The sequence below is a fragment of the Passer domesticus genome, chromosome 4, assembly GCF_036417665.1.
Source record: "Passer domesticus isolate bPasDom1 chromosome 4, bPasDom1.hap1, whole genome shotgun sequence".
NCBI classification, from domain to species: domain Eukaryota; kingdom Metazoa; phylum Chordata; class Aves; order Passeriformes; family Passeridae; genus Passer; species Passer domesticus.
This window is the reverse complement of record NC_087477.1, coordinates 83,764,060-83,789,785: the sequence shown is the minus strand read 5'-3', so window position 1 is coordinate 83,789,785 and position 25,726 is coordinate 83,764,060. Positions and strand designations below refer to the sequence as shown.

At 62.4% G+C, this 25,726-nt stretch overlaps 1 protein-coding gene across 3 annotated transcripts in view; it reads right to left on the bottom strand.

The window, feature by feature from the left end:
- The window catches only part of ADAM33 (ADAM metallopeptidase domain 33), a 30,944-nt gene extending 5,218 nt beyond the window's left edge, over positions 1–25,726 (bottom strand). For all 3 annotated transcript variants that reach the window (XM_064419191.1, XM_064419192.1, XM_064419194.1), the window contains exons 1-19: positions 25,593–25,726; positions 22,839–22,921; positions 14,655–14,731; positions 11,790–11,865; positions 11,372–11,448; positions 10,271–10,457; positions 9,334–9,399; positions 9,174–9,245; positions 8,418–8,584; positions 8,236–8,320; positions 7,462–7,604; positions 5,627–5,804; positions 5,116–5,205; positions 4,354–4,549; positions 3,617–3,725; positions 2,938–3,142; positions 1,978–2,055; positions 827–935; positions 374–524 (exon numbers count right to left, since the gene is read on the bottom strand). In XM_064419191.1, the coding sequence (XP_064275261.1) occupies positions 374–524; positions 827–935; positions 1,978–2,055; positions 2,938–3,142; positions 3,617–3,725; positions 4,354–4,549; positions 5,116–5,205; positions 5,627–5,804; positions 7,462–7,604; positions 8,236–8,320; positions 8,418–8,584; positions 9,174–9,245; positions 9,334–9,399; positions 10,271–10,457; positions 11,372–11,448; positions 11,790–11,865; positions 14,655–14,731; positions 22,839–22,921; positions 25,593–25,710 (2,267 nt within the window). In that variant the 5' untranslated portion in view covers positions 25,711–25,726. The remainder of the gene's footprint in view (positions 1–373; positions 525–826; positions 936–1,977; positions 2,056–2,937; positions 3,143–3,616; positions 3,726–4,353; positions 4,550–5,115; positions 5,206–5,626; positions 5,805–7,461; positions 7,605–8,235; positions 8,321–8,417; positions 8,585–9,173; positions 9,246–9,333; positions 9,400–10,270; positions 10,458–11,371; positions 11,449–11,789; positions 11,866–14,654; positions 14,732–22,838; positions 22,922–25,592) is intronic.

The following is a 25,726-nucleotide window of genomic DNA, read 5'->3' as shown; positions in this document are numbered from 1 at the left end:
AGGGATGGTCAGTGTATGGAGCAGGGATGGTCAGTGTGTGACAGGGATGGTCAGTGTGTGTGACAGGGATGGTCAGTGTATGGAGCAGGGATGGTCTGTGATGGGCAGCCTGCGAGGAATGAGCATTCTCCTCGATGCCAGGCCACCTCCACCCCTCCCTGGATTGTCCTGTCCAGAAGACCATCGGTGTCCTGGGCTCTGGCATTGCTGAGAGCCTTGGCTTTCCCAGGACAGTCTGTTCAGGCTCCAGAGCAGGTCTGCCACCGGAGCAGGGGCTGTGCACCACCAGCTCCCCCAGCCCTGCCAGGCTGGTGAAACAAGGGTCACACTGCCCTGGGTGCTCGGGAGAGAAGGGCAGGGGTGCCCCACACACCTGCAGGCCTGCTGGCCCCTGTGCCTGGTGTCCTTGATCCACCTGGCCAGCAGGGAGTTCTCCTGGCGGTACCAGTAGTAGATGCTCAGCGCCAGGGCGGGCAGCAGGAACAGGAAGATGACCACCAGGGCGATCAGGATGGACTCGTGGTCTGGCAGGGGAAGCACAGGGACGAGTGAGGGGCTGGGACAGCCACCAGGCTCTGCCTCGCTCGACGGATGTGGTGACCCCATCTGTGGTCAGTCCAGCTGGGGACATCGCTGCTGGTCCCAGCTCCAGGAAGGGAACAGGCCCTCGGTGGCCTCTGATGGCAACGGGTGGCCACCAGCCAGCCAGAGCTGGGACAGACTGTGGGGCTGCCTGCACAGGCCCCACGCCGCCCCTCTGGAAGCCCCCCACCCTCCCCTGGCACCGCTGGAGCCCCTCGGGGCCCCGGGACGAGCTGTGACTCACTGTGGCTCTGCACGGGGCCGCTGTCCACGCTGCCACCCAGCCCCGGCTTCTCGCAGAACGGGGGCGCCCAGCCCGGGTCACAGTGACAGTTCTTGTTGCTGTTGCAGACCTGGGGACAGAGGAGAGGTCGGGATGTGCGGCAGTGGTGGTTCACGGGGCAGGAGTGAACAGATGGTGACACAAGTCTGGGTTGGAGAAGCTTCACCCCTGACAATGCTCCCCCATGGACATCACAGAATCCTGGAATGGTTTGGATGGAAGGGACCTCAAAGCCCAGCCAGTGCCATCCTTGCCATGGCAGGGACACCTCCCACTGTCCCAGGCTGCTCCAGACCCAGGGTCCAGCCTGGCCTGGGCACTGCCAGGGATCCAGGGGCAGCCACAGCTGCTCTGGGCACCTGTGCCAGCCCTGCCCACCCTACCAGGGAACAACTCCTGCCCAATATCCCAGGTACATCTCTTCTTTCAGTTTGAAGCCATTCCCCCTGCTCCTGTCACTATCTGCCCATGTAAAAAGTCATCCTCCCTCTTCTTTGTAAGCTCCTTTTCGTGCTGGAAGGTGCCGGAAGGTCTCCCCAGAACCTTCTCGTCTCCAGGCTCACCAACTCCAGCTCTGAGAGCCTCAAGCATGCTGGGCAGAACAAAAGGGTAGGTGTGGATGTTTTACCTGTTTTTACCCTTTTCACAAAAGGGTAAATCAGATGTTTCATCTGTCACATCCGTTCCATAACCCAGCAGGAGTTTCCACAGCAGTTTCTGTTGCCTCATCTGACAAAGCCCTGCACTCCACAGAGCTCTGTAACCTTTCAGCTTTGGAGAACAATGTCTCCTCCCACTCCCTGGATCACTTCCCTGCCTTTCTGCTGTCCCAGTTCTCCTTCCAACTCTTGTTTTGCTCTCAGGGGGACCAGACACCTGCCCTGAGCTCCAAACACTCTCCAGCTCAAATCAGGCCCTGATCCAAGCTTTGCAGATGGTGCTTACACCACCAACCATCTTCTTCCTCTCACTTGGACCCGGGTGAGCAAAGGGCCCAGCCCAGCCCCGCCTGGCACAGGTGTGAGAGGCAGAACTCACTGGTCACAGGGCCCATGCCTGCCCCAAGCCCTGCCCTGAGGGCAGGGGTCCCCGAGGTGCCAGCAGTGGCTCACCCCGTGGCCGTGGCAGCGGGACACGCACTTCTCCAGCTCAAACAGGGACGCGTTCTGGCAGCGCCGGTCCTTGCACACCTGGGAGGGACACGAGGGGCTGGGGTCAGAGGGGGGCCCGGGACGGGGACAGCTGGGGCTTCTGCAAAGGACTGGACTGCACCCTGGAAAATGCAGGGTGGTGAAATGGCCTGGTTCCAGCCAAGGGATTCCGCTCCCAGCCCTGTCCAGAGCCCAGCCACCACCACTCCCAGCCCCCTCCACACACAGCCCACCTGCCAGCTCCCCGAGAAACCATTCCCATTCGGCCCTAAAGCCCAGGCACTGGCCAAAATAAACAATGCTGGATTTCAAAACTGGCCATATTTCCTCATGAAAATGTCACCGCTTTGGCCTTCCCAAGGAAAATTTCACTGTTAAAATGCCAAACAGGGAAGGCTGTGTCTCCACAGCCAGCTCTCTCTGGAACACATCCCACCTTCCCTGTGCTCCAGCAGCCGCTGCCCTCCCTCAGCTCAACTGGCCCCCTCCAAAGTCCTTGGAGATGCAGGGGCTGCAGAGACAATGCCCAGTTAGCACTGGATTGGTCTCGTTGATTCCTGGCAGAGATTTCCTGTTTCCTCTGGGAAACAATCTCTTCATAGGAGGAAGCCTCAATCAAATCCTGGGGCAATTCCCACTGGGGTTGCTCCGCTCTGATTTGGTGAAGAAGCTTGGAGGGCACAGAGAACGATGTGGTGGCCTAAACACGAGTGACTATCTGGTGATGCCCACAAATGCCCCGGGTGGGAAGAACCTGGTGGCCTACAAGCGCCTGGTGGCAGCAGTTGAGGTGTCCCCAAGGTCTGCAGCTGTGCAGGAACCACTGCCAGGGCCCGGCTGTGAGGCAGGGGACAGCCACGTGCAGCCCGCAGCGGGCTCAGAGCCCAGGGAAGGAGAAAGAGGGCAGGCAGGGGCACTCACCATCCCGTCCCCGCACTTGGTGCCCGTCAGCACCAGCCCGGGGTCGGACAGGTCCTCCTGGTCGTCCTTGGCGCTGTAGACGAAGGTGCCGCGGCACTTGACCTCGCGGCCCTTGAAGCGGATGGTGGTGTCGATGGACACCGTGTTGGTGCCCTGCGGCTTCTTGGCAGAGCTCTGGCACTGGATCTTCCCACACATGGCATCCCTGCAGCGGGCACGGCCGGGGGCAGCTGGGACGGGGGGCAGCGGCCCCCTCACCCCCAGCCCCGCCATCCCACACCTGGGGGTCATTCCCACTGGCTTTATGGCCATGCTGGAGGAGCTCAGAAATGATGGAGGGAAAGAGCCAGGGGCAGGGGAGGCTCTGACATCCCTGGGATCACCACAGAGCACACGCTCCCTAAATCTGGCACTGGCTTTGATCTCCCCGCAGGCTGGGCTGGGGGCTGCTCCTGGTGGGACACCACAATCACAGGATCCCTTGGGTTGGAAAACACCTCGAGATCTCCAAGTCCCAGCTGCCAGCAGCCACGGGGACAGAGCCCAGGAGGGCCTGGTGGCTTCCTGGGGTGCAGAGCAGGGCTGATGCTGGAGGCAGGGCTGAGGTAGGGCCCTCCCCTGGCGTGGCAGGGGCAGCTGTGGGGGTGCAGGGGACACCCGGTGCCCGCGCTGTGCCCACCTCTTGTCACACTTGACGTAGCGGCCCTGGCTGTCCTTGCCGCAGTTGCCGTAGGTGTTCCCAGCCATGTTCACGTCCTGGAAACAGGCGTCGGGCGCTGGCCACGCTCCTGCACACAGGGAGAGCTCTGGGGACGTGGGCAATGGGCAGGAACCCCAGCAGCAGCATGTGATGCTCAGGGAGAACACACGGGCAAAGCTCTCCAAGAGATGCTGCTGTGGGTGCCAGGCCAGGGACAGAAGGGATGAAATTCCCTATTTTCTGGAGTCTTGTGGAGGATTTTGGTCAGAGAATGCTTTGGGTTAAAGCCCATCCCATCCCACTCCTGCCATGGCAGGGACACCTCCCACTGTCCCAGGCAGCTCCCAGCCCCAGTGTCCAGCCTGGTCTGGGACATTCAGGGACCCAGGGGCAGCCACAGCTGCTCTGCCTGCCCCCCATCCCATTCCTGAGCATTTGGGGTTCAGAATTGTCCCCTGGCTGTGTCTGTGCCAGGGCCTCCACGCAGCACCCCCAGCCCCACAGGAAGGGTCCTGGGACCCCCAGGCTGCTGCAGTGAGGGCAGACACTGACCTGGCCCCCAGAGCTGCACTGCTGCTGCTGCTGGGTCATGCACAGGGCAGAGCTGCAGCAGACACTGGCAGCAGACACTGACCTGGCCCCCAGAGCTGCACTGCTGCTGCTGCTGGGTCATGCACAGGGCAGAGCTGCAGCAGACACTGGCAGCAGACACTGACCTGGCCCCCAGAGCTGCACGCACTGCTGCTGGTGGGTCATGCACATGCCGGTGCTGCAGTAGGCCTGGCCGCGGGCGCAGGAGGAGCCGTCCAGCAGGTACACGTTGGCGGGGCAGTAGGGCGAGGCTCCCGTGCAGTACTCGGGCAGGTCACAGGAGCCCGCTGCCTCCCGGCACAGCGTCCCAGCCGCCTTCAGCTGCGGGCAACACGGGCACGGGCTGGCACAGGGGCACTGACGGTGCCTCCTGGCAGACCTGGCATGTCTGACAGGTCCCGTGAGGCTCTGGGGGGCTGTCAGGGTACGGGGGCACATTCCTCAGCTGGACCTCAGCCATACAGCTGCCAGAGGGAATTCTCCTGGAGAGGGAGTTGGGAAAAGGGCCTGGAGGGTCAGGACACAGGGAATGGCTGCCACTGGCCAAGGGGAGATTGGGCTGGGATCTTGGCAAGGAATTCCTGGCTGGGAGGGTGGGCAGGGGCTGGGCTGGAATTCCCAGAGCAGCTGGGGCTGCCCCTGGATCCCTGGCAGTGCCCAAGGCCAGGTTGAACACTGGGGCTGGAGCAGCCTGGGACAGTGGGAAGTGTCTCTGCCATGGCAGGGTGGCACTCGGTGGGATTTGAGGTCCCTTCCAGCCCAGCCCATTCCACGATTCTCCTGCAGACACAAGGTTCCACGTGAACCCTGCAGGGCTGGCTCTGCACCTGATCCCAGGGGCATGGGGTGGGCACGGGTGAGCACGGGGTGGGCAGCTGGGGCCTCACCTTGCAGCTGTGGCAGCAGTCACCGTGGGCACACTGGGCCCCCTCCTTGAGCGTGCAGTTGTGAGCGTTGCAGCAGGGGTTGGTGCATTCCTGTGTGGAGAGGACAGCTCCATGGGCAGTGCTTTCATCCCTTCCCCAGCCCTTCCCACCCATCCCATCACGCCCTTCTCATCCTGCAAGGGGGGAAACTGAGGCACAGAGGGCAGGGGGAAGAACTGGGCACTCAAGGGGAAAGTCAAGGAGGAAGTCAGGACTGGGACAGATGAATTCGGGAACGTGGGGCTGGGAAAAACCCTTGGGATGGAGTCTGGGTGGTGACAGCAAACCCTTCCCTTGGAAACACCCTGTGCAGGAATTCCCACAGCTGAGGTGGGCTGCAGGAGGGTCACTCTGTCCCTCCACCTCCCAGGAGGGTCACTGTGTCCCTCTACACCCCAGGATGGTCACACTTTGTCCCTCCATGCCCCAGGAGGGTCACTGTGTCCCTCCATGCCCCAGGAGGACCCTGTACCTCCACCTCCCCGCAGTCGCAGTCCTCCCCCTCCTCGCGGAAGCCGTTGCCACATTTCCGTGCCACCACCAGGTCCTTGGTGTCGGGCAGGTTGAAGAGGCACATTCCCCCTCCCTTCTGGAAGTAGTTCTCCAGCTGCCTCCTGCTGCAGGAGCTGAACACGCGAGGGAAGGGGTGCCTGGGTGGGGCAGAGCAGAGCAGGGCAGGGACGAGGTGGGAAATCAGTGAGAACTGGGAATTCAGGACATGGACAAACCGGCACAAACCCTCCCGAGAGCAGATTCCCCGTTGTGCAGTGAGCCAGGACATCTCCCACCCAGCTGGCACAGCCAGGCCAACACCAGAGGACAGTTCTGAACCCCAAATGCTCAGGAACGGGGGCAGGCAGAGCCTCTGTCCATCACCCCTGGGACATCAACCCCCCCGGCACCCCCGGGTGAGAGCCCCAGCCCGCAGTGCCAGCTCAGCACTGCTGCAGGTGTCACCTCTGCCAGGACACCGCAGACACCCCGAGGCACCCCACACCTGCAGGGCCCCTGCTCCCCACTGAGCCAAGCCCTTCCTGTCTCACTGAACCACAGCAGCAAACACCCACCTGGGCCACTGAAAAACCCACAGCTGAGATGGGCAACATCGCTGAAAATTAAATAAATACGGAAAAGAAACACCAAAAAGGACACAGAGAGCAGCAAAAAATAAAATAGTCAGAGCCTACAATGTGTAAGGAACTGAGGGGCAGGAGAAACACTCATTTTCTACAGAACCTCTGAGCAAGATTCTTCTCTAATTTCACTGTTTGTGGGGGTTTCAACGGTTTATGAAGAAGAAGGAAACATTTCGTTCTTCTTAGAAACAGTTTCATTTCCTCTTAGAGTTGAAAAATATTTTCATATCAGGACATCTCATTCTCAAGATGACTCAGAGAACATGTTTTAAAAGTGATTTTGAAATCTCTTGAGCTGGAGGGAAACCTGTAAGAGCCTGCAGGTCATGGAGGCTGAGCACACCAATGGACCCTACATGTATTTATATATATATATATATATATATATATATATTCATATACGTGGCTGTGCAAATATGAGCATACACATGGCTGTGGCACAGGCTGAACACAGCCAGAAATGTGCTTTTCCCCACCACAATCCGCCCAGGCAGAGGTTAAATCCTGTGGGATCTGTGCCAGAGTCTGGCAGCCCTAAAGCCACAAGTGGGGTCCCACTGTTCCTTCCTGACTGGAAGAGCAGGTGTGCTCAAACAACAGGGAATAAACAGCTGCTGTCCCTCAGGGCAGGGATATCTGGGATGAGACATCCTCAGGAGGTGGAAAACCCAGAGGGAGAAGGACTGGAAAGGAAGCTGGCACCAAGCACATGGATAATGAAACCCACCCAGTGCCACCCTGCCATGGCAGGGATTCCTCCCACTGTCCCAGGCTGCTCCCAGTGTCCAGCCTGGCCTTGGGCACTGCCAGGGATCCAGGGGCAGCCACAGCTGCTCTGGCAATTCCAGCCCAGCCCCTGCCCACCCTCCCAGCCAGCAATTCCTTGCCAAGATCCCAGCCCAATCTCCCCTTGGCCAGTGGCAGCCATTCCCTGTGTCCTGTCCCTCTGTCCCTTGTCCCCAGTCCCTCTGCAGCTCTCCTGGAGCCCCTGCAGGCCCTGCCAGGGGCTCTGAGCTCTGCCTGGAGCCTTCCCTTCTCCAGGGAACATTCCCAGCTCTCCAGGCTGGCTCCAGAGCAGAGGTGACAACATCCCGTGCCCGCACAGAGCACCACAGCCCGCTGGGGCTCTGGGGACACCTCCAGGGCACTGGGGACACGTCCCAGCACTCACCCCGTGGCTGCTGCCATGACGCAGCCGCCCTGCTCGGGGGTGGCCTCCACGCAGCAGCCCTGGGTGTCGTGGACCATGCCGAAGTTGTGGCCGATCTCGTGGGCCATGGTGGCGGCGGCGCCGATGGGCTGCTCCGCGTGGTCCTGCCCGGGGAGGGGACGTGTCACCACGGCCACCAGCGAGGGACAGGGCTCCCCCGCAGCACGTGGAGGGAGCACTCAGCCCCGGGATGCAGCCGGGTCCCGTCCAGGAGGGGTTGGAGGAAGGTTCATGGCAGCAGTGGGGCTTGGTGTCCTGATATTCCCCGTGGGACTGGTGGGAAGCTCCTGGCTGGAGCCAGCTGCTTAAAACCCGGGGCACATCCCAAAACCCAGACACCTGGTGCCCCCCACCACCCTGCCCAGGGATCAAAGGCCACCAAGGCCACCGTGACCACCCCATCATGGCCAGGGCCACCACCAGGAGGAGCAGAAGTCATCTGGGCAGAGACGGCCCCAGAAATCCAGGGAGCAGAAGCAGGGACAGGCAGGGGCGAGAGACAGGAGCAGCACAGGAGATCCCAGCGCTGCTGCCAGCTGGGAGCTGGGGGTGGGAGACCTTTAGCAGCCCCTTCTCACCCCTGTGCACCTGGCCAGCTCCTGAGCGGGGGTCAGGAGCTGCAGCATCGTCCCTCACCCCCAGGCTGCACCCCAGGCCCAACTCAGGGCTGCTCCTCCAACCCCAGGGAGAACTCCTGCATGCCCGGGTGGCACAGGGACCCCCAGCCCCCCTTACCACGCTGACCCCTCCGGAGTTATCGGCGCTGCACATCCCCTCCAGCGGCGCCATCCCGATGGTGGTGCCCCCGAAGGTCTTCCCTCTGCCCGGCCAGGAGAACAGGGCCAGCTCAGCACGGGGGGTCAGGAGCGCCCGGCCCCCTGGGAGCCCCCTCCCGCTGTCCCCAGCCAGGCACCCACGTCAGCAGCTGGGCGTTGTCGTGCTTCCTGCGCGCCCTCAGCGACTTCTTCCACTGCAGGAAGGCCCAGAGCGTGGCGTTGGCGTCGCTGCTCACCGCGCACTGGTCCCGCTCCGTCCACACCTCCAGCCCGATCAGGGCCACCTTGATGTTCAGCAGCCTGTAGAACTGCAGGAGGGCACCGCTGGGGCTGCAGTTCCCTGGCACCCTCCCTCCCTGGTGTGGTGTCACCGCGGGTGGATCCTCACGTTCCTACGGCTGTGTGACTCCAGAACACACCTGTCCCAAACCCACCTGCAGCACGGGCTCCACAGGCACAGTGGGGGCACAGGAGCCAGTCAGGGTGGCACGATGGCATTCAGTGACAACACCTCAGTGTGTCCCTTCTTTGCCAAAGGTGCCAGCACTGATCCCAGGCAGGGGCCAGCGATAGCTTCACTGCTGAGCTCAGGCCACGGGTGACAAAATCCTTCCCACCATGTGCTCAGAGAACTCCTGAACTCCTTCAGGGGTGACCAAGGCCTGGCACAGCTGCCCAGGAGTGGGGTGGAGTCCCCATCCCTGAAGGGATTTAAAGTCATGTGCATGTGGCAGCTGGGGACATGGTCAGTGGTGGCCCTGGCAGTGCTGGGGAATGATTTGACTTGAAGGACTTTAAGACCTTTTCCAACCTTAACAATTCCATAATTCTACGATTCCTTGCCCTGGTGACACGGGGACAGCCCCTGAGGCCACACGGGGTCTGGCAGGCCCTCACCTTGTCCACGTAGTTTGCGATCTCCACGATGCGCTGCTTGGTGTGGCCCAGGTTGAGGTTCTGGTTCCTGTACTGGAGACAGAGAGGATGGGGAAGGGTCACGGGGCCCATCCAGGGCAGAGTCAGAGAAGGGCCCTGGTTTTCTGCCCCCAGCACTCACCAGGGTGTGATCAGCAACGATGAAGAGCTCCATGTACTTCATGGTCCTCCAGGCGTCCCTCCTGGCCTGCAGGCAGACACAGGGCTCAGCAAAGCGGGCAGCCCTTGGCTCTGGGCACCCTCCAGACACCACAGAGCTGCTCAGGAGGCACAGCTGAGAGGGGAAACTGAGGCACGGGGTGACAGAGAACGTTTGGGTGGCTCCAAATGACCCCACGTCATATCCCACATGATAGGATGCAGCACCGAGACCCAACCCAAGCATCCTCTGCGGTCTCCTGCCCAAATTCAAGCCACACAAGCCACCCACACAGACCCTCTCACCCCACCTGCCTGCCCAGCTGCCGGGCACATGGGAGCTGTCAGCAGTGCCGAGAGCTCCTTCCAGCCCTCTGCCTGTCCCCAGACAGATCCTGTGTGGATCTGCCCATGAGGATTTACCTGTGAGCATTTACCCAAGTGGATTTACCCGTGAGGATTCACCAGAATGGATTTACCCGTGAAAATTCACCCATGAGGATTTACCCGAGTGGATTTACCCATGAGGATTCCTTCCCTGTGAGGATTTACCCGCGAGGATTCATTCACCCACGAGGATTCCCCCGTGAGGATTTACCCGAGTGGATTTACCCGTGAGGATTCACCCATGAGGATTTACCCGAGTGGATTTACCCATGAGGATTCACCAGAATGGATTTACCCGTGAGGATTCACCCATGAGGATTTACCTGAGTGGATTTACCCATGAGGATTCCTTTCCCGTGAGGATTTGCCCGTGAGGATTCATTCACCCACGAGGATTCCCCCGTGAGGATTTACCAGAATGGATTTACCCGAGTGGATTTACCCATAAGGATTCTTTCACCCGCGAGGACTCCCCCGTGAGGATTTACCAGAGTGGATTCCCCCGTGAGGATTCCTTCCCCGTGAGGATTTACCCGTGGGTGCTGCGGCTGGAAGAGCTGGGCAATGCCAGCCACGGTGCTCCCCAGGTGCTGGCCGTGCCCGCAGGTGCCCCCTGGCAGGGGCAGGTGCTCTGCTCGGTGGATGAGGTGGAGGCCGGGCTCGGGGGTCCCCAGGGGTCTCAGGTAGTAGCTGGTGTTGCTGCTCAGCACTATGAGGCCCCTGGCAATGGGAACAGCCCCGATGGCTCCTGTGGTGTTTCTGCCCGGGCTCCCCCAGCCCTGAGGCCCCACAAACTCGTGGCACATCAGCCTGGTCTGTACCCGAGCTGGGAGCAGGGACAGGAGTTGGGCATCTCTGCCCACAAATAAACCCTGGGCACCAAAACCTCCCCCCTCCAGAGCAGGGGGCAAAGCTCAGTCTGGGGCAGCTGCTCTGGGGTGCAGGGACTTGCCCCTCCAGGGATAAAATTCCAGAAATATGGTCCCTGCCCCAGCCTGCCCAGTCGTGGGGCTGGGTGAAGCGTGGGAGAAGGAGGAAGGACAGGATGGGAGCCATGGGGAAATCAGCCCATGAGGCATTGGAGCTGGGCTTGCAGGAGCATTGGTGCTGCTGGGGTGGTCCCAAAGGGGATCCCTGCAGAGAGAGGGAGCAGTGGATCCATCCCACCTTTGTCAGCTCCACTACCCACCGACCCTGCCTTCCTCCAGTCCTGATTCCCCCATTCCCTACACTCCTTCCTCCGTTCCCTATTCCTTCCTCTATACCATATTCCTTCCTCCATCCCCTATTCCCCCATTCCCTGTTCCTTCCCCCATTCCCTATTCCTTCCCCTATTCCCTATTCCTTCCCACATTCCCTGTTCCCCCATTCCCCATTCCCCGCTCCCTGTTCCCCCATTCTGTATTTCCTCGTTGCCCCATTCCCTGTTCCCCATTCCCCGTTCCTCATTCCCCCACTCCCCATTCCCCCATACCGTATTCCCCCATTCCTGCTCCCCGTTCCCCCATACCGTATTCCCCCATTCCCCGTTCCCCATTCCCCCATTCTGTATTTCCCCATTCCCCATTCCCGCTCCCCGTTCCCCGTTCCCCGTTCCCCCATACCGTATTCCCCCACTCCCTATTCCCCCATACCGTATTCCCGAGCAGGTGCTGAGCACGACCCAGGAGCCGCGGTGGCCGCGGACGTGGCCGTGGTAGTGGCAGTGCTCCTGCAGGGACAGCGGGACCTTCATCAGCGGGCTGGGAACATTTCCACTCCCCCTTTTCCCTCTCCCCATTCTTTCCCTCTCCCTCCCCCGTTCCCAGCCAGGCGCGCGGTGTCCCCGCACCGGGAATGGGAGCGGGGTCAGCCCGGGACACGGCGCGGCGCTGAAGGGCGGCAGCAGCGGTGGGGCCAGGGCAGGGCTGCTGCGGCTGTGTTTATGTCCCGAGGCGCTGTCCCGGGGCCAAGAGCCGCAGCAGCCGCATTCCCGCCGGGAATCTCCCCCGCCCGCCCCGGAGCGGCCCGTCCGAGAGCCCCGAGGCACCGAGGGCAGCGCCCCGCACGCACCGTGTGGTTGGGGGTCACCGTCACGGGCTGGCCCTGCTCGTTGTAGTGCGTCTCCGTGTAGCCCGGAGCCAGCAGCCTGCGGGGACACAGCGGGGACAGAGTGGGGACACAGCGGGGACAGAGTGGGGACAGAGTGGGGACACAGCGGGGACAGAGTGGGGACAGAGCTGGCAGCTGCTCCGGGGCTCCCGGCACAGCACCGCACCGAACCCCTGAGCCCGGGCCCGGCCGGGCCATCCACACATCCTCCCAAACCTCCTGAGCCATCCCACACATCCCCTGAGCCCCCCTGAACCCGGCTGGGTCATCCACCCACTCCCTGAGCCCCCCGAGCCCCCTGAACCATCCACACACCCCCTGAGCCCCCCTGAGCCACCCACACATCCCCCGAGCCCCTGTCACCGCTGTGACCCCAGCCAGAGGCTGCTCGTGGCCAGCAAGGACAGGGATGGCAGCAGGGACAGGGATGGCAGCAGGGACAGGGATGGCAGCAAGGACAGGGATGGCAGCAGGGACAGTCCAGTGTCCCTCTCCGTGCCTCAGCCAGGACGGGGCTGCCCAAACCCGGGAGCCCAAACGGCCCTGGGGTGCTGCTCTGGGAGGGGCAGTCTGGCTGCCCACCCACTCCCTGCCCAAACAGGGCACGGGGACACCAAAAATATTGAGATTACTGTGAGAAAGCTCAGGCTGCTTTTAGGAAGCTGCACCCCTGCCTTTATCTGCTGCCATCCCATCCCATCCCATCCCATCCCATCCCATCCCATCCCATCCCATCCCATCCCATCCCATCCCATCCCATCCCATTATCCCATTATCCCATTATCCCATCCCTTCCAGCCACAGGGAAAAGCCAGAGCCGAGCTCACAGCTAGAGAGCACGTGGGGTGGGGAGCTGGGGGGACAGGCTAGAGTGACCCCAGGGGTGACAGGAGAGAGAAGAAGAAGAAGAAAAAGAAGAAAGGTGAAAAAGACGAAAAAGAATAAAAATACCAAAAAGATAAAAAATATGAAAAAAGACAAAAAATACTAAAAAGACAAAGATGAAAATGAAGACAAAAAGAAAAAGAAGAAAAAGAAAAAGAAAAAGAAAAAGAAAAAGAAAAAGAAAAAGAAAAAGAAAAAGGACGGGTTTTCCTACATTGCCCAGATCTGTGTGACCCTGCCCAGATCCCAGGGTGATTGGTATCTGCTGGAAGCCTGCAGTCCCCTGGGATGGCAGGTCCCTGTGGGGATGGCAGGTCCCCATGGAAGGGCAGCACCCCTGCAGGGGCTCGGCCACCCAGAGAAGGACAAAGAGGGCCAGGTTTTCCCCTGCTCTCAGTTCAGACCCAGTTTTGGGGATTGGCCCTGTCCCCAGGGTTAAATTGTGCAGAGAAACAAGCAGCAGTGCCCCCAGAGCAGCAGCGTGGCCCCAGAAATGTCCCTGTGGGCACGGCTGTGGCTGCCAGCCCCCGTCAGAGGGAGCCTGGCACCGGGGACTGCACTCACAGCCCAGACAGGACACACAGCCCTGTGTCCTGCCAGGCACACGTGGTGGCTGCCAAGGCGAGGGCCTGGCCAGCGTGGGGACACGGGGACAGCGTGGGGACAGGGACAGGTGGGCTGAGGACACAGGAAAAGCAAATCCTCCTGCCACGGTCAGGGAACGGGACTGGGATGGCTGGGACTGTCACACCCAGGCTGGCCCCACAGCACGGGGTGTCCCCTGCAGCCAGGGAGGGCAGGAGGAGCTGCTCCACCAAGCAGGGCAAGGAAAACACCCCAGGGTGCTCCTGGAGAGCGAGCAGGGCTCCCAGTGCCAGGAGAAGGGTCTGGGGTCAGCCTGGCCACTGCCAGGGGAGGGCAGGGCTGAGGCAGCAGTTTGGATGTCCCCAAGCTGTGTCCCCACGCTGTGTGTACCCCCAGGGCAGTTTGGATGTCCCCAAGCTGTGTCCCCACGCTGTGTGTACCCTCAGGGCAGTTTGGATGGCCCCAAGCTGTGTCCCCAAGCTGTGTCCCCACTGTGTCCCCACGCTGTCCCCACAGCCAGTCTGGGGTGCCTTGGGTGCTGTGCACTGCTCTGGGTGCTCAGGTCCCCTTTGTGCCACCGTCCCCCAGCTCACCCAGAGCTCTCCCTCCTGCCCTGCCAGAGCCCCAGGGGTGCCCCCTCCCTCCTGCCCCTGTCCAGCACGGCAGTGGCACGGCGAGGGGCACACAGGACACTCCATGGTGGCCTGGAGCACCAGCCAGACACGGGGCAGGCTCTGCTCATCAGCTTCAACCCCCACCACCACCCCACTGCCCACAGCCCTCAGATGTGCAGAGGGACCCCCAGTTCCCCTTCGTGCACTCCAGAAGCTCCCCGGCTGTCACGGGGAGCCCGGGGACACCGTGGGGGCTGGGTTTGTACCCCAGCAGCAGCAGGAGGGGATTCTGCCAGGACCAGCCCCACGGAGAGGCAGCAGTGCAGGGTCAGCCCTGCCCTGCTCACCACGGGACACAAACCCACCAAGGGACACAGAACTGGGCTGCCCCACCCCGGCAGTGTCCCTGCTGTCCCCTGCCCATGGCAGGGGTGGCACTGGATCTTCGAGGTCCCTTCCAACCCAAACCACCCTGGGGTTCTGTAAAATGCCACGAGGTCCCAGGCAGAGGGACAAGGAGGGCAGGGCAGATGGACAAAGTCCTGTCCTTGTCCCAGGGGAAGCCAGGCTGAGGGGCACAGGGGACAGGGACTGCTGCACTGCATCCAAACTGAACCGGAGGAGCCCAGGAGGTGACCAAGGTGGCAAAGGAGCATTTCAGCCCAGATGGAGCCACACTGGGCTGTCCTGGTGGCCCTGGCAGGGATGCCCGTGTCCCCCCCAGTCCCAGCCCCACACTCACTGGTTCCTCTCCAGCACCAGCACGAGCTCCTTGCCCTCGGCCGTCACAGCCACCTCTGCCCGGGCAGGGGCTGGCACCTGCAAGGAAAGGAGGGATGGGCTCGGCAAAGATCCCTGTGCCCGAGCCTTCCTGTGCTCCAGCTGCACCCCAGCCTCTCCTCCCCGGGTCTGCTCCACCCTGCCGCGGGCAAGGTGAACCCCTGAGCTCCCGGCCAGCAGGGATAACAGAGATTCAGGGAGAGGCAGGGATGGGGCAGCAGATCCCAGCTCTGCTGCAGTGCTGACCCAGGGAAGGGCAGCAGGGAGAACAGGATGGGACCGGGATGAGGAGCAGCACCAGCAGCACCACCAGCAGTGTGCTGTGTGCTCCATCCCAGCACGGCCCTGCCCCTGCAGTGCTGACCCAGGGCAAGGCAGCAGGGAGAACAGGATGGGACCGGGATGAGGAGCAGCACCCTGAGCTGTGTGCTCCATCCCAGCACAGCTCTGCCCCTGCAGTGCTGACCCAGGGCAAGCAGCCTCAGCCCTGGGAGGGTCGGTGCCCAGGGCAGCCTGGGGGGGATGGAAATCGCCACCAGCGCCCGGGGCACCGGATGAGGGCCGTTAAAAATACCTCAGGATGGCGGGCAGAGAAAGGAAACACTGACTCAGCTTGCCCAGGATGCCGGCGGTTTTACTCATTCCCTCTCTCCGGAGGGAACCCGGCTCTGGAGCCAGCCCAGCACGGCCCAGCTGCGTGGGACAGGATGGGCTGGAGCCCCACGCGCTGCCCTTCCCTGTGTCCCCACACCTGTCCCAGCGCTGGGGACACTCAAAGCATGGCCCTGCCTGCTGCCCACGGCCGGGACTGTCCCTGAGTCCCCCTCAGTCCGTCCCCACACAGGAGCCGGGGGGCTGCCGGCCCTCGGCATCGCCAAGGGCCCGGAGAGCTTCTCCCGGCTCCGCAGGGATGGGGACAGAGCAAGGAGCCCGCACGGCCCCGGCTCTGGCTGCCCTTGGCATCGCATCTCTGCAGCTGGAACACCGGGAGCGCAGCAGGGAGGGGCAGAGCCGGGTGACTCACGGCCTGGGGTGAAGCAGGGGTTAAATCCTGATTCCTGTGGAGCTGGCTGTGCTGCTGCTCCTGCAGGCCAGCCCCCCGTGCCCTGGGTATGGGCAGAGCAGGGGAGCCCGGGCAGGGCAGCCCCAGGGACCTGAGCTCACCCCGGGCCCGGGACAGAGCCTTTGGGGTGTGGGGCAGGGGCTGTGGGGCAGGGGCTGTGGGGCAGCGGGTGCCAGCACTGCCCCGGGCTCTGGGTTCGTGCTCCCAGGGCTCCTGTTCCTGCACATCCACCCCGAGAGCTGCCCAGGCTGCCCGTGGGATGCTGTGGCTGCCTGGAGCTGCGGGCTGGGCTGCAGCTCCACAGGACAGCGAGGAGCCGCTCCCGCCGGGCGGGGTGCGGGGATGGATCCGGGAACGGGGATGGGGATGGAACCGGGGATGGGGATGGGGATGGAGCCGGGATGGGGATGGAACAGGGATGGAGCTGGGAATGGGGATGGGGATGGAGCCGGGGATAGAGATAGAGCAGAGATGGAGCTGGAAATAGGGATGGAGCCCGGATGGGGATGGAGCCGGGATGCGGGGCTGCAGCCAGGGATGGGGATGGATCCGGGAACGGAGATGGAACCGGGATGGGAATGGAGCCGGGGATGGTGCCGGGGTTGGAGCCGGGGATGGGGATGTAGTAGGGATGGAGCTGGAAATAGGGATGGAGCCGGGAACGGGGCTGGAACCAGGATGCAGGGATGGAGCCGGGATGTGGGAATGGAGCTGGGGATGGGGATGGCGCCGGGATGCGGCGATGGAGCTGCAGCCGGGCTGGCTGAGCCCCGCTCCGCCGCCGGCTCCTCTGCCCAGCTCCAAAAAAGGCGAGCAGCCCCAGCGCTCTGAGAAAGCAGCTCCAGAGCAGAGGGAGCGAGGCCCCGACTCCGGCGGGTCCCCCGGCCCGGCCCGGCCCGGCCCGGCCCGGCCCGGCCGAGCCCCGAGCCCCGAGCCCGGGCTGGGGCCGCGTCCCCTCCTCCGGCGGCGCTGGGAACGGGCGGTATTTTTGGAACACGATCTTGTACAAACATCGCTCTCTGGCCAAACATGGTCTGTACATTTTTCTTGCCGTTTCCCTCCTTCCCCCCCGCCTCTTGCCCTCCCTTTTTTCTCCCCGTCTCTGATCTCCCCAGCAGCCGCTCCCGCAGCCCTCTCCTCCTCCTCCTCCTCCTCCTCCTCCCCCCAAGTCCCGGCCGGCTCCTTCCCGGTTTAGAATTCCCCAGCAATTACTCCCTGCCCGGCTCGAGGGCTGTTACTGGCAGAATTCTTTCCCAGCTGCCGTCTTAAAGGGACACGTGCGTGCCCAGGGCTGTCCCGGCTCCCGTCCCGTCTCCCGGGCTGCCAGAGCCTGGGGGACAAGCGGCTGCTGGTGGCACGTGTGTCCCCTCCCCGTGAGCTCCCCTCCTCCCCGTGCCTCAGTTTCCTCCGAGAGCTCCTGGAGGGGCAGCGGGCAGCAGGGATGGATCCGGTTCCAGCTCAGCTCCTGGAGGGATCAGCACAGCAAAAACCGGGAAAGGGGAGTGTGGGCAGCACTCGTGCCAGGCAGGATCCAGCCCCCAGCTCGGGGCAGGCAAGGTGACTGCACTGATCAAACCCTGCTCCCTGTGCCCAGCAGGGAGCTGGCCCAGGGCTCCTGCCAGGACCTGCACATGGAAATGATCCAGGGCCAGCTTCCTCCTGGATCCAGCATCATCCCAGCATCATCCTGGATTCCAGAAAATTCCCAACACCATCCCAGCTCCAGCATCATCCTGGATTCCAGAACATTCCCAACGCCATCCCAGCTCCAGCATCATCCTGGATTCCAGAACATTCCCAACACCATCCCAGCTCCAGCATCATCCTGGATTCCAGAACATTCCCAACACCATCCCAGGATCCGGCATCATTCCAAGGCCCAGCATCCTCCAGGGCTCCAGCATCATCCCAAGTTCCAATATCAGCCTGGGCTGCAGCAACTTATCAGGCTTCAGCATCATCCCAAGGTCCAGCATCACTCTGGATTCCAGGACATTCCCAACTCCAGCATCAGCCTGGATTCCAGGATATTCCCAACTCCAGCATCATCCCAGGCTCCAATACCATCCCAGGCTCCAGCATCATCCTGGGCTCTGCCATTGTCTCAGGCTCCAGCATCATCCCAAACTCCAGCACAATCCTGTGCTCCAGCATCACCCCAGGTTCCAGCACTGTCCTGAGCTCCATCAACATCCCAAACTTCAGCATCATGCCAGGCTCCAGTATCCTGGGCTGCAGCATCCTCCCAGGCTCCAATATAATCCCACGCTCCAGCACATTCCAACTCCAGCATCATTTGAGGCTCCAGGATCTCCCCAGACTCCAGCGCTGTCCTGGGCTCCAGCACATTCCAACTCTAGCACCATCATCCTGGGCTCCAGCACATTCCAGCTCCAGCACCATCATCCTGGGCTCCAGCACATTCCAACTCTAGCACCATCATCCTGGGCTCCAGCACATTCCAACTCCAGCACCATCATCCTGGGCTCCAGCACATTCCAACTCCAGCACCATCATTCTGGGCTCCAGCACATTCCAACTCCAGCACCATCATCCTGGGCTCCAGCACATTCCAACTCCAGCACCATCATCCTGGGCTCCAGCACATTCCAATCTCCAGCACCATCATCCTGGGCTCCAGCACATTCCAACTCCAGCACCATCATTCTGGGCTCCAGCACATTCCAACTCCAGCACCATCATCCTGGGCTCCAGCACATTCCAACTCCAGCACCATCATCCTGGGCTCCAGCACATCCCAGCTCCAGCACCATCATCCTGGGCTCCAGCACATTCCAACTCCAGCACCATCATCCTGGGCTCCAGCACATCCCAGCTCCAGCACCATCATCCTTGGCTCCAGCACATTCCAATCTCCAGCACCATCATCCTGGGCTCCAGCACATTCCAATCTCCAGCACCATCATCCTGGGCTCCAGCACATTCCAACTCCAGCACCATCATCCTGGGCTCCAGCACATCCCAGCTCCAGCACCATCATCCTGGGCTCCAGCACATTCCAACTCCAGCACCATCATTCTGGGCTCCAGCACATTCCAACTCCAGCACCATCATCCTGGGCTCCAGCACATCCCAGCTCCAGCACCATCATCCTGGGCTCCAGCACATTCCAACTCCAGCACCATCATCCTGGGCTCCAGCACATTCCAGATCCAGCACCATCATCCTGGGCTCCAGCACATTCCAACTCCAGCACCATCATCCTGGGCTCCAGCACATTCCAGCTCCAGCACCATCATCCTGAGCTCCAGCACATCCCAGCTCCAGCACCATCATCCTGGGCTCCAGCACATTCCAACTCCAGCACCATCATTCTGGGCTCCAGCACATTCCAACCCCAGCACCATCATTCTGGGCTCCAGCACATTCCAATCTCCAGCTCATCATCCTGGGCTCCAGCACATCCCAGCTCCAGCACCATCATCCTGGGCTCCAGCACATTCCAGCTCCAGCACCATCATCCTGGGCTCCAGCACATTCCAGCTCCAGCACCATCATCCTGGGCTCCAGCACATCCCAGCTCCAGCACCATCATCCTTGGCTCCAGCACATCCCCAGGTCCGGTGTCATCCTGGGCTCCACCGTGACCTGGCTCCAGCATCATCCTGTGTCCCAGCATCATCCCGGGCTCCTCCTGCTCCCCGATCTCCTCTCTCCAGCCCCCATGAACAGTGCCCCAGTCCCTGCCAAGGCTGCAGGAAGCATCTCCTCTCAGCCCTGGCTGCATGTGCAGGTGGTGGCCCCTCTCCAGGCCATCCCAGCACAGCCAGTCCCACAGGGGCTGGAATTATGGAATTGCAGCTGGGGTGACTCTGCCCTGGCCAGCCCAGGGGCCCTCCAGGCCCAGCTTTTACTTTTCACTCCATTGATGAGAGAAACCCCAGCGCTCTTTGCAGAGGGCTGAGGGGGCTGAGCTGCTCTTCCCCATTTCCCCACAGCTCCCATCCCAGCCATCCCCATCCAGGCTGCCTCCATCCCTGCTGGGAAGCTCCTGCTCCAGGAGCAGGCTCAGGGAGCACCAAGTTCCCGGGAAATCTCCCCAGAGCTCAGCTCCCAGCCCGGCCAGCTGCTCAGGCAGCTCCCCCAGGCCCTGAGCTCCTGAGGAAGCTCCCAGAGCCCGGATGTGACAGGGATGGAGGTTACCAGAGATGCTCCGTGGAGGATTGGCTGATGGGATCTGCAGCTGCTGGAGCAGCTGGGCTGCCCAGGGCCTCCCCAGGCAGCTGAGTGCCAGCACTGAGGCTTGGGGGACACAGCTGGGAATTGCATTGCTTGGGTGCCAAGGCTTGGGGGACACAGCTGGGGATTGCTTCACTTGGCCAAAGGCAGCAGGATCCAGGGATGAGCCTCTCACACCCACTGCTCTCTGGAAGAGCATCCCTGGGAGTTGGGAAGCAGGGCAGCCAGATCCCAGGAGGGTTTGGAATTGAAGGGACCTTCAAGAGCATCTCATCCCACCCCATCCATGGCAGGGACACCTCCCACTGTCCCAGGCTGCTCCAGCCCCAGTGTCCAACCTGGCCTTGGGCATTCCAGGGATCCAGGGGCAGCCACAGCTGCTCTGGGCACCTGTGCCAGGGCCTCACACCCTCCCAGCCAGGAATTCCTTCCGATATCCCATCCAACCACACCTGGGATAAAGCAATTCCACAGGGAAGGGAAAGGGGCAGGGGTGAGCCCCAGGGCTGAGCAGGCTCCGGGGTGGGACAGGGCACTCTGACCCCAGGGCTGGACTCTGGGGTGCCCAGGGCAGCGTGCGGGGCACGGCCCCATTTCCACCTCTGAGCACGGCCCCATTTCCACCTCTGGAGGGCTGGAAAAGCCCTGTGGCAGCTCGGGCAGCCCTTGCCCCCCATGCCAGGCAGGAGGGGCAGGCTCGGGCAGCTCCCACCCCAGCCGTGCCGAGGGAGCTGTTTGGTCCCCCCGGCCTCTCCCAGTGAGCTCCACGAGTGCCGGCAGGGAGCCCGGGGGCTCACCCGGCTGGGATGCTGCCTCCTGGCACGGCTGGCACCCCCACAGACGCGGTTATTGCCAGGATCTCTGCTGGAGGGCAGCAGGAGACAGACGGGGTGGGGACGGAACGCACTACACTGATCCTAAAAATATGAGCGTCGGCAGCACCGGCGCAAAAAGGGCCAGCGAGGGGCCCTGTCCTGTCCCTGCCTGGCTGCCCCATTGCTCCTCCAAAGCCTCCTGGCTGCCCCATCCCTGCCCCGAGGCTGCCCCATCCCTCCCGCAGCCTCCCGCTCCGCAGTGCCCCCGCTCTCCCTCCCGCCCTGCCCGGGAACAGGCGGCTCCTTGTTCAGCCCGGCCGGGGCTGCAGGCGCAGGAAACGCGCGGGACCTGCCCAGCCCCGAGTCCCGAACCCCCCGAACCCTCCCTGAGCCCCCCAGCTGCGGTTTGCACCCCCGGGTGTCGGCAGGAGCAGAAATAAACCTGCGCTGCCACGCGATCCCCGTCTGAAGTGGCTCCAGCTTAAATATAGACAGAGCCGGGCTGCCGCCGGGGAGGGACATTCCCCCAGGAGGGGACATTCCCCCAGGAGGGCACATTTCCCCAGGCCAGGGACATTTCCCCAGACCAGGGACATTTCCCCAGGCCGGGACATGTCCCCAGGCCGGGGACATTCCCCCAGGAGGGGACATTTCCCCAGGAGGGGACATGTCCCCAGGCCAGGGACAGTTCCCCAGGCCAGGGACATTTCCCCAGGCCGGGACATTTCCCCAGGCCAGGGACATTTCCCCAGGCCGGGGACATTTCCCCAGGCCCAGCACAGCGCCCGCACGGGCTCCTGCAGCTCGGGCAGCAGCAGCCAGCCCGGAGTGCCCCGGGAGAGCCAGGGCAGCACAAGCCCCTCTCCTGTGCCTGCTCTGCCCTTGGCCTCTCTCCGGTGGCTTCTTTTCGGACCCTCCCGGGTGAGAAGCCCCCGGAGCCCCTCCCAGCAGGGTCTCAGCTCCGCTGCCGAGCAGAGCAGTCCCTCGGAGCCGTCTGGATCAGAGCTGGGGGCGCTGGAGCTGCCCAAGGAGCCCCCAGCCCCTCCCGGTGCTGCGCCGAGGGCAAGGGTGGCCACACGCACCTCATCCAGGGATGTGGGGACAGCGGGGGTGGCAGGGAGGGGGGGACAGCCCTGGGAGGAGACGGCCTCTGCTCCCTGCAGGGCACTGCTCCCAAATCTGGAGCACTTTCCCTTGGCTGCTCCTGCTGTCCCAGCCAAACCTGGAGCCGACAGATCCTCTCCAGCTCCTCCCTCCAGCTCCCTTCCACTCCCTCTGCGGCTCCTGGCCATCCTCCTGCCCAGCACTCATTAACACCATGTTTAATTAACTCACTGCAGCAGCCTCTGCTCTCCCTGTTCATCACCTGAGGGCGGTGATGGATCCTGACACTCCCCAGCCTGCTCATGGATCCTGCAGCTCCACACCCTGCTCATGGATCCTGAAATTCTCAACATGCTCATGGATCCTGCAGCTCCACACCCTGCTCATGGATCCTGAAATTCTCAACATGCTCATGGATCCTGCAGCTCCACACCCTGCTCATGGATCCTGAAATTCTCAACATGCTCATGGATCCTGAAATCCACACCCTGCTCATGGATCCTGAAATTCTCAACATGCTCATGGATCCTGCAGCTCCACACCCTGCTCATGGATCCTGAAACTCGCCAACCTGCTCATGGATCCTGAAATTCTCAATATGCTCATGGATCCTGAGACTCCCCAGCCTGCTCGTGGATCCTGACACTCCCCACCCTGCTCATGGATCCTGATATTCACACCCTGCTCGTGGATCCTGATATCCACAACATGCTCATGGATCCTGACACTCCCCAACCTGCTGATGGATCCTGCAGCTCCACACCCTACTCATGGATCCTGAAACTCTCAACATGCTGATGGATCCTGCAGCTCCCCAGCCTGCTCGTGGATCCTGATATTCACACCCTGCTCGTGGATCCTGATATGCACACGCTGCCCATGGACCCTGCAGTGTCCCAGCAGGAGGGCTCTGGGCAGGGGGGGAAGGAGGGAGGAGGAGGGAGGGTCTGGGAGCTGCCCTTACCTGCTCCTGCAGGCTGACGGCTCGGCGGGCTCGGCCCCCCAGGAGCCAGTGGGGGGTGACCCGCTCTCCGTGGGACAGTGGCCCTGGGGGAGAGAAGAGCTGCTCAGCAGAGCCCGAGAGCTTGGCAGCTGCAGCTGCAGCACGCCACAGCGCAGGGACGGAGCTGAGCACAGCACCCACAGCTCCTCCCGGCTGTTTCAGGGGTGACACCAGCCCCACGCCAGCGTCACCCCTCCCAGCCCAGCCCCACACCAGTGTCACCCCTCCCCACGCCAGTGTCACCCCCAGCCCAGCCCCACACCAGTGTCACCCCTCCCAGCCCAGCCCCACGCCAGTGTCACCCCTCCCAGCCCAGCCCCACACCAGTGTCACCCCTCCCCTCCCAGCCCCACACCAGTGTCACCCCCAGCCCAGCCCCACACCGTGGCTCAGCCTTGGTCCTGCAAGGCTCCCAGGAGCGTTGCTCCCACCCAGGCCCCAGAGCAGGGGCCTAAACCCCCTCAATCTCCACCCTGGAGAAGCAGCTGGCATGTGGGAGATGTGGCTGCCCCAGCACCCCTGGAGTGTCCCAGGCCAGGCTGGACAGTGGCCTGGCACAGTGGGAGGTGTCCCTGCCACGGCAGGGGTGGCACTGGAGGGGCTCTGAGTCCCTTCCCACCCAAAGTGCTCCATGATCAGTGGGAAGTGTGGTTCCACCACCCCAAATCCAGCCAGGCTCTGTGCAGCCAGGGCTGCAGCAGAGGAGCTGGGAGGGCTGTGGCTCGTCAGGGTTTGTCTGAGCTATCCCAGCCCCCCCGGGCAGGCAGCACAAGCCATTCCTTGGCTCCATCCAAGGCAGACTGACTTTCTAAGATTATTTTTTTCCTAAACAATGTGGCTGGATTTGACTGCAGCACAGGGAGCAGCCACTGATGACTTAAGCCTGGATGACAACAGAACAAAAAATTAAAATGTGAAGCTGCTGCAGAGAGGGGACGAGCCTGAACAAAAATGTCAAGGGTTGGGCCACCTTGCCAAGCCAAATGTTGTAGGGAGAGCCTGGATGGAATTATCTTCCCCAGCGAAGTTATTTACTCAGAGAGTGGAATAACAGGGCTCAGGGCTCTCTGATTTTATGGCTTGTTTTGGTTCCTCTCGCAGAGATCCAGGGCTTTGGCTCGAGGGAAGATGAAGTTATTGGAAAGACAAAAGAAAAGCAAAGGTGGAGCTTTGGGCTGGGAATTGCTGCTCGATGGGATCAGGTCACCCCGCCCGGCACCTCTGTCCCCCGGGAGCGCCCGCCCGAGGTATTTAATCAGCTCCATTAAATATAGCTTGGAATCAGATTCCAGGAATAACTGCAGATAAGGGGTGGCACCGTCCCAGCTTCCTTCTCCTCACCTCCTCCCAAAGCAGGAGCCAGGCCCTCCACCCAGCCCCCACCAGCTCATTTTCCGTGGGGAAACTGAGGCACGGGCTCGGCCGCGCCGGGGGAGCAGCCCCGGCAGGGTTTGGTGCCCTCCCGTTTCAGAGCCAAGGAATAAACGCCTCTATTTGTAATTCCCACAGGAGGAGGGCAGGGAGCTGCTCCTGCCCCGGGCCCAGCTCTCTCCCACGCCGGCTGGGAGAGGACGGGACACGAGGGGCGGCTCTGCTGGGCTGGGCTTCGGGCCCAGAAATCCCTCAGCTGGGAGATTGAAGAGATCAGATTTGAGTTACGATATTTTAAATTTCCCACTGCTTTGTTTGTAGCTTTTGCTGGGAATCTGAGAGACTCAGAGCACGAGACGGGGCCTCCAAAATCTAACTCAAATAAACCCAAATGTAGCACAGAAAGGGTTTCCCACACCCCCCTTCTCTGGATTTCCTGGAAAACACATTGCCAGCCCTTTTTGGGAGCGCTGTGGGGAACGGCGCTGCTCGGCCTTTGGGCTGTTGGCACCCCGAGCTGCGGGGCTGGGGAGCCCCCAAGGAGCCCCGCAGGGCCCGGATCCCTCCGGAGCAGGCAGCTGTCCCTTCTCCTCTCCATCCAAACACAGCTTTGGCCCCACCGCCCTCCCGGCTCCTCTCCCAGCTGCACGGCGCTCTTGGGGCTGCTGGAAAACTTCTCTCAGCAGCAGCAGCCGAGAAGCCACAGAGCTCGGAAGTGAAAGATGTAATACCACAAAATGTGCTCTGGGTAGAGGAACATCAGCCCTGACTTCTTGGAACGGCTGGGGAAGGAAATAGGGATGAGGAAGAGACTAAAAGGAAACTGGCACCCCCTCTCCTCCTCCGGCTCCCATTTGAAAAGTGATGGGAGCCTCTGGGAAAGTCTCTGTTTCCTCAGCGCCGGAACGAGCCACGTTTCACGGCGAGACCCGCAGGGCTCCAACCCCGAGCTCCCGCCCGAGAGCCGCGGCCGGAGCCGGCACGGCACGGGGGCTCTGGGCCGGGCCCGAGCTCGGGGGCGAGAGCGGCCCCGCGCCCGTGCCGGGTGTCGGTTCCGGCCGTGCCCTGCTCGGGGTGCCCGCTCCCAGCCGTCCCTCCCCGCTCCCAGCCGTCCCTCCCCGGCCAGCGGGACCCGCGGGGCCGCAGCGCCGGGAGCGGAGCGGAGCCGCCCGCGCCGGGGGCTCCGGGGACACGGGGGGAGCGAGCGCAGCCCGCAGCCCCCAGCCCATCCCATCCCCACCCCTATCCCATCCCCACCGATCCCTATCTCTATTCCATCCCGATCCCATCCCCACCCCTATCCCGTCCCCACCCCATCCCACCCGCGCCCCCAGCCCCCCTTACCTGCCGGCCCCGCCCGGCCCCGCGGGGGGAGCCCCAGCAGGACCCCCAGGAGGGCGAGGCGCAGCCCCCAGCCCTTGGCCGAGCCCCGGCGGGGCCCGGGGGGGCCCGGCCCGGCCATGCCGCCGCTCCCGGGC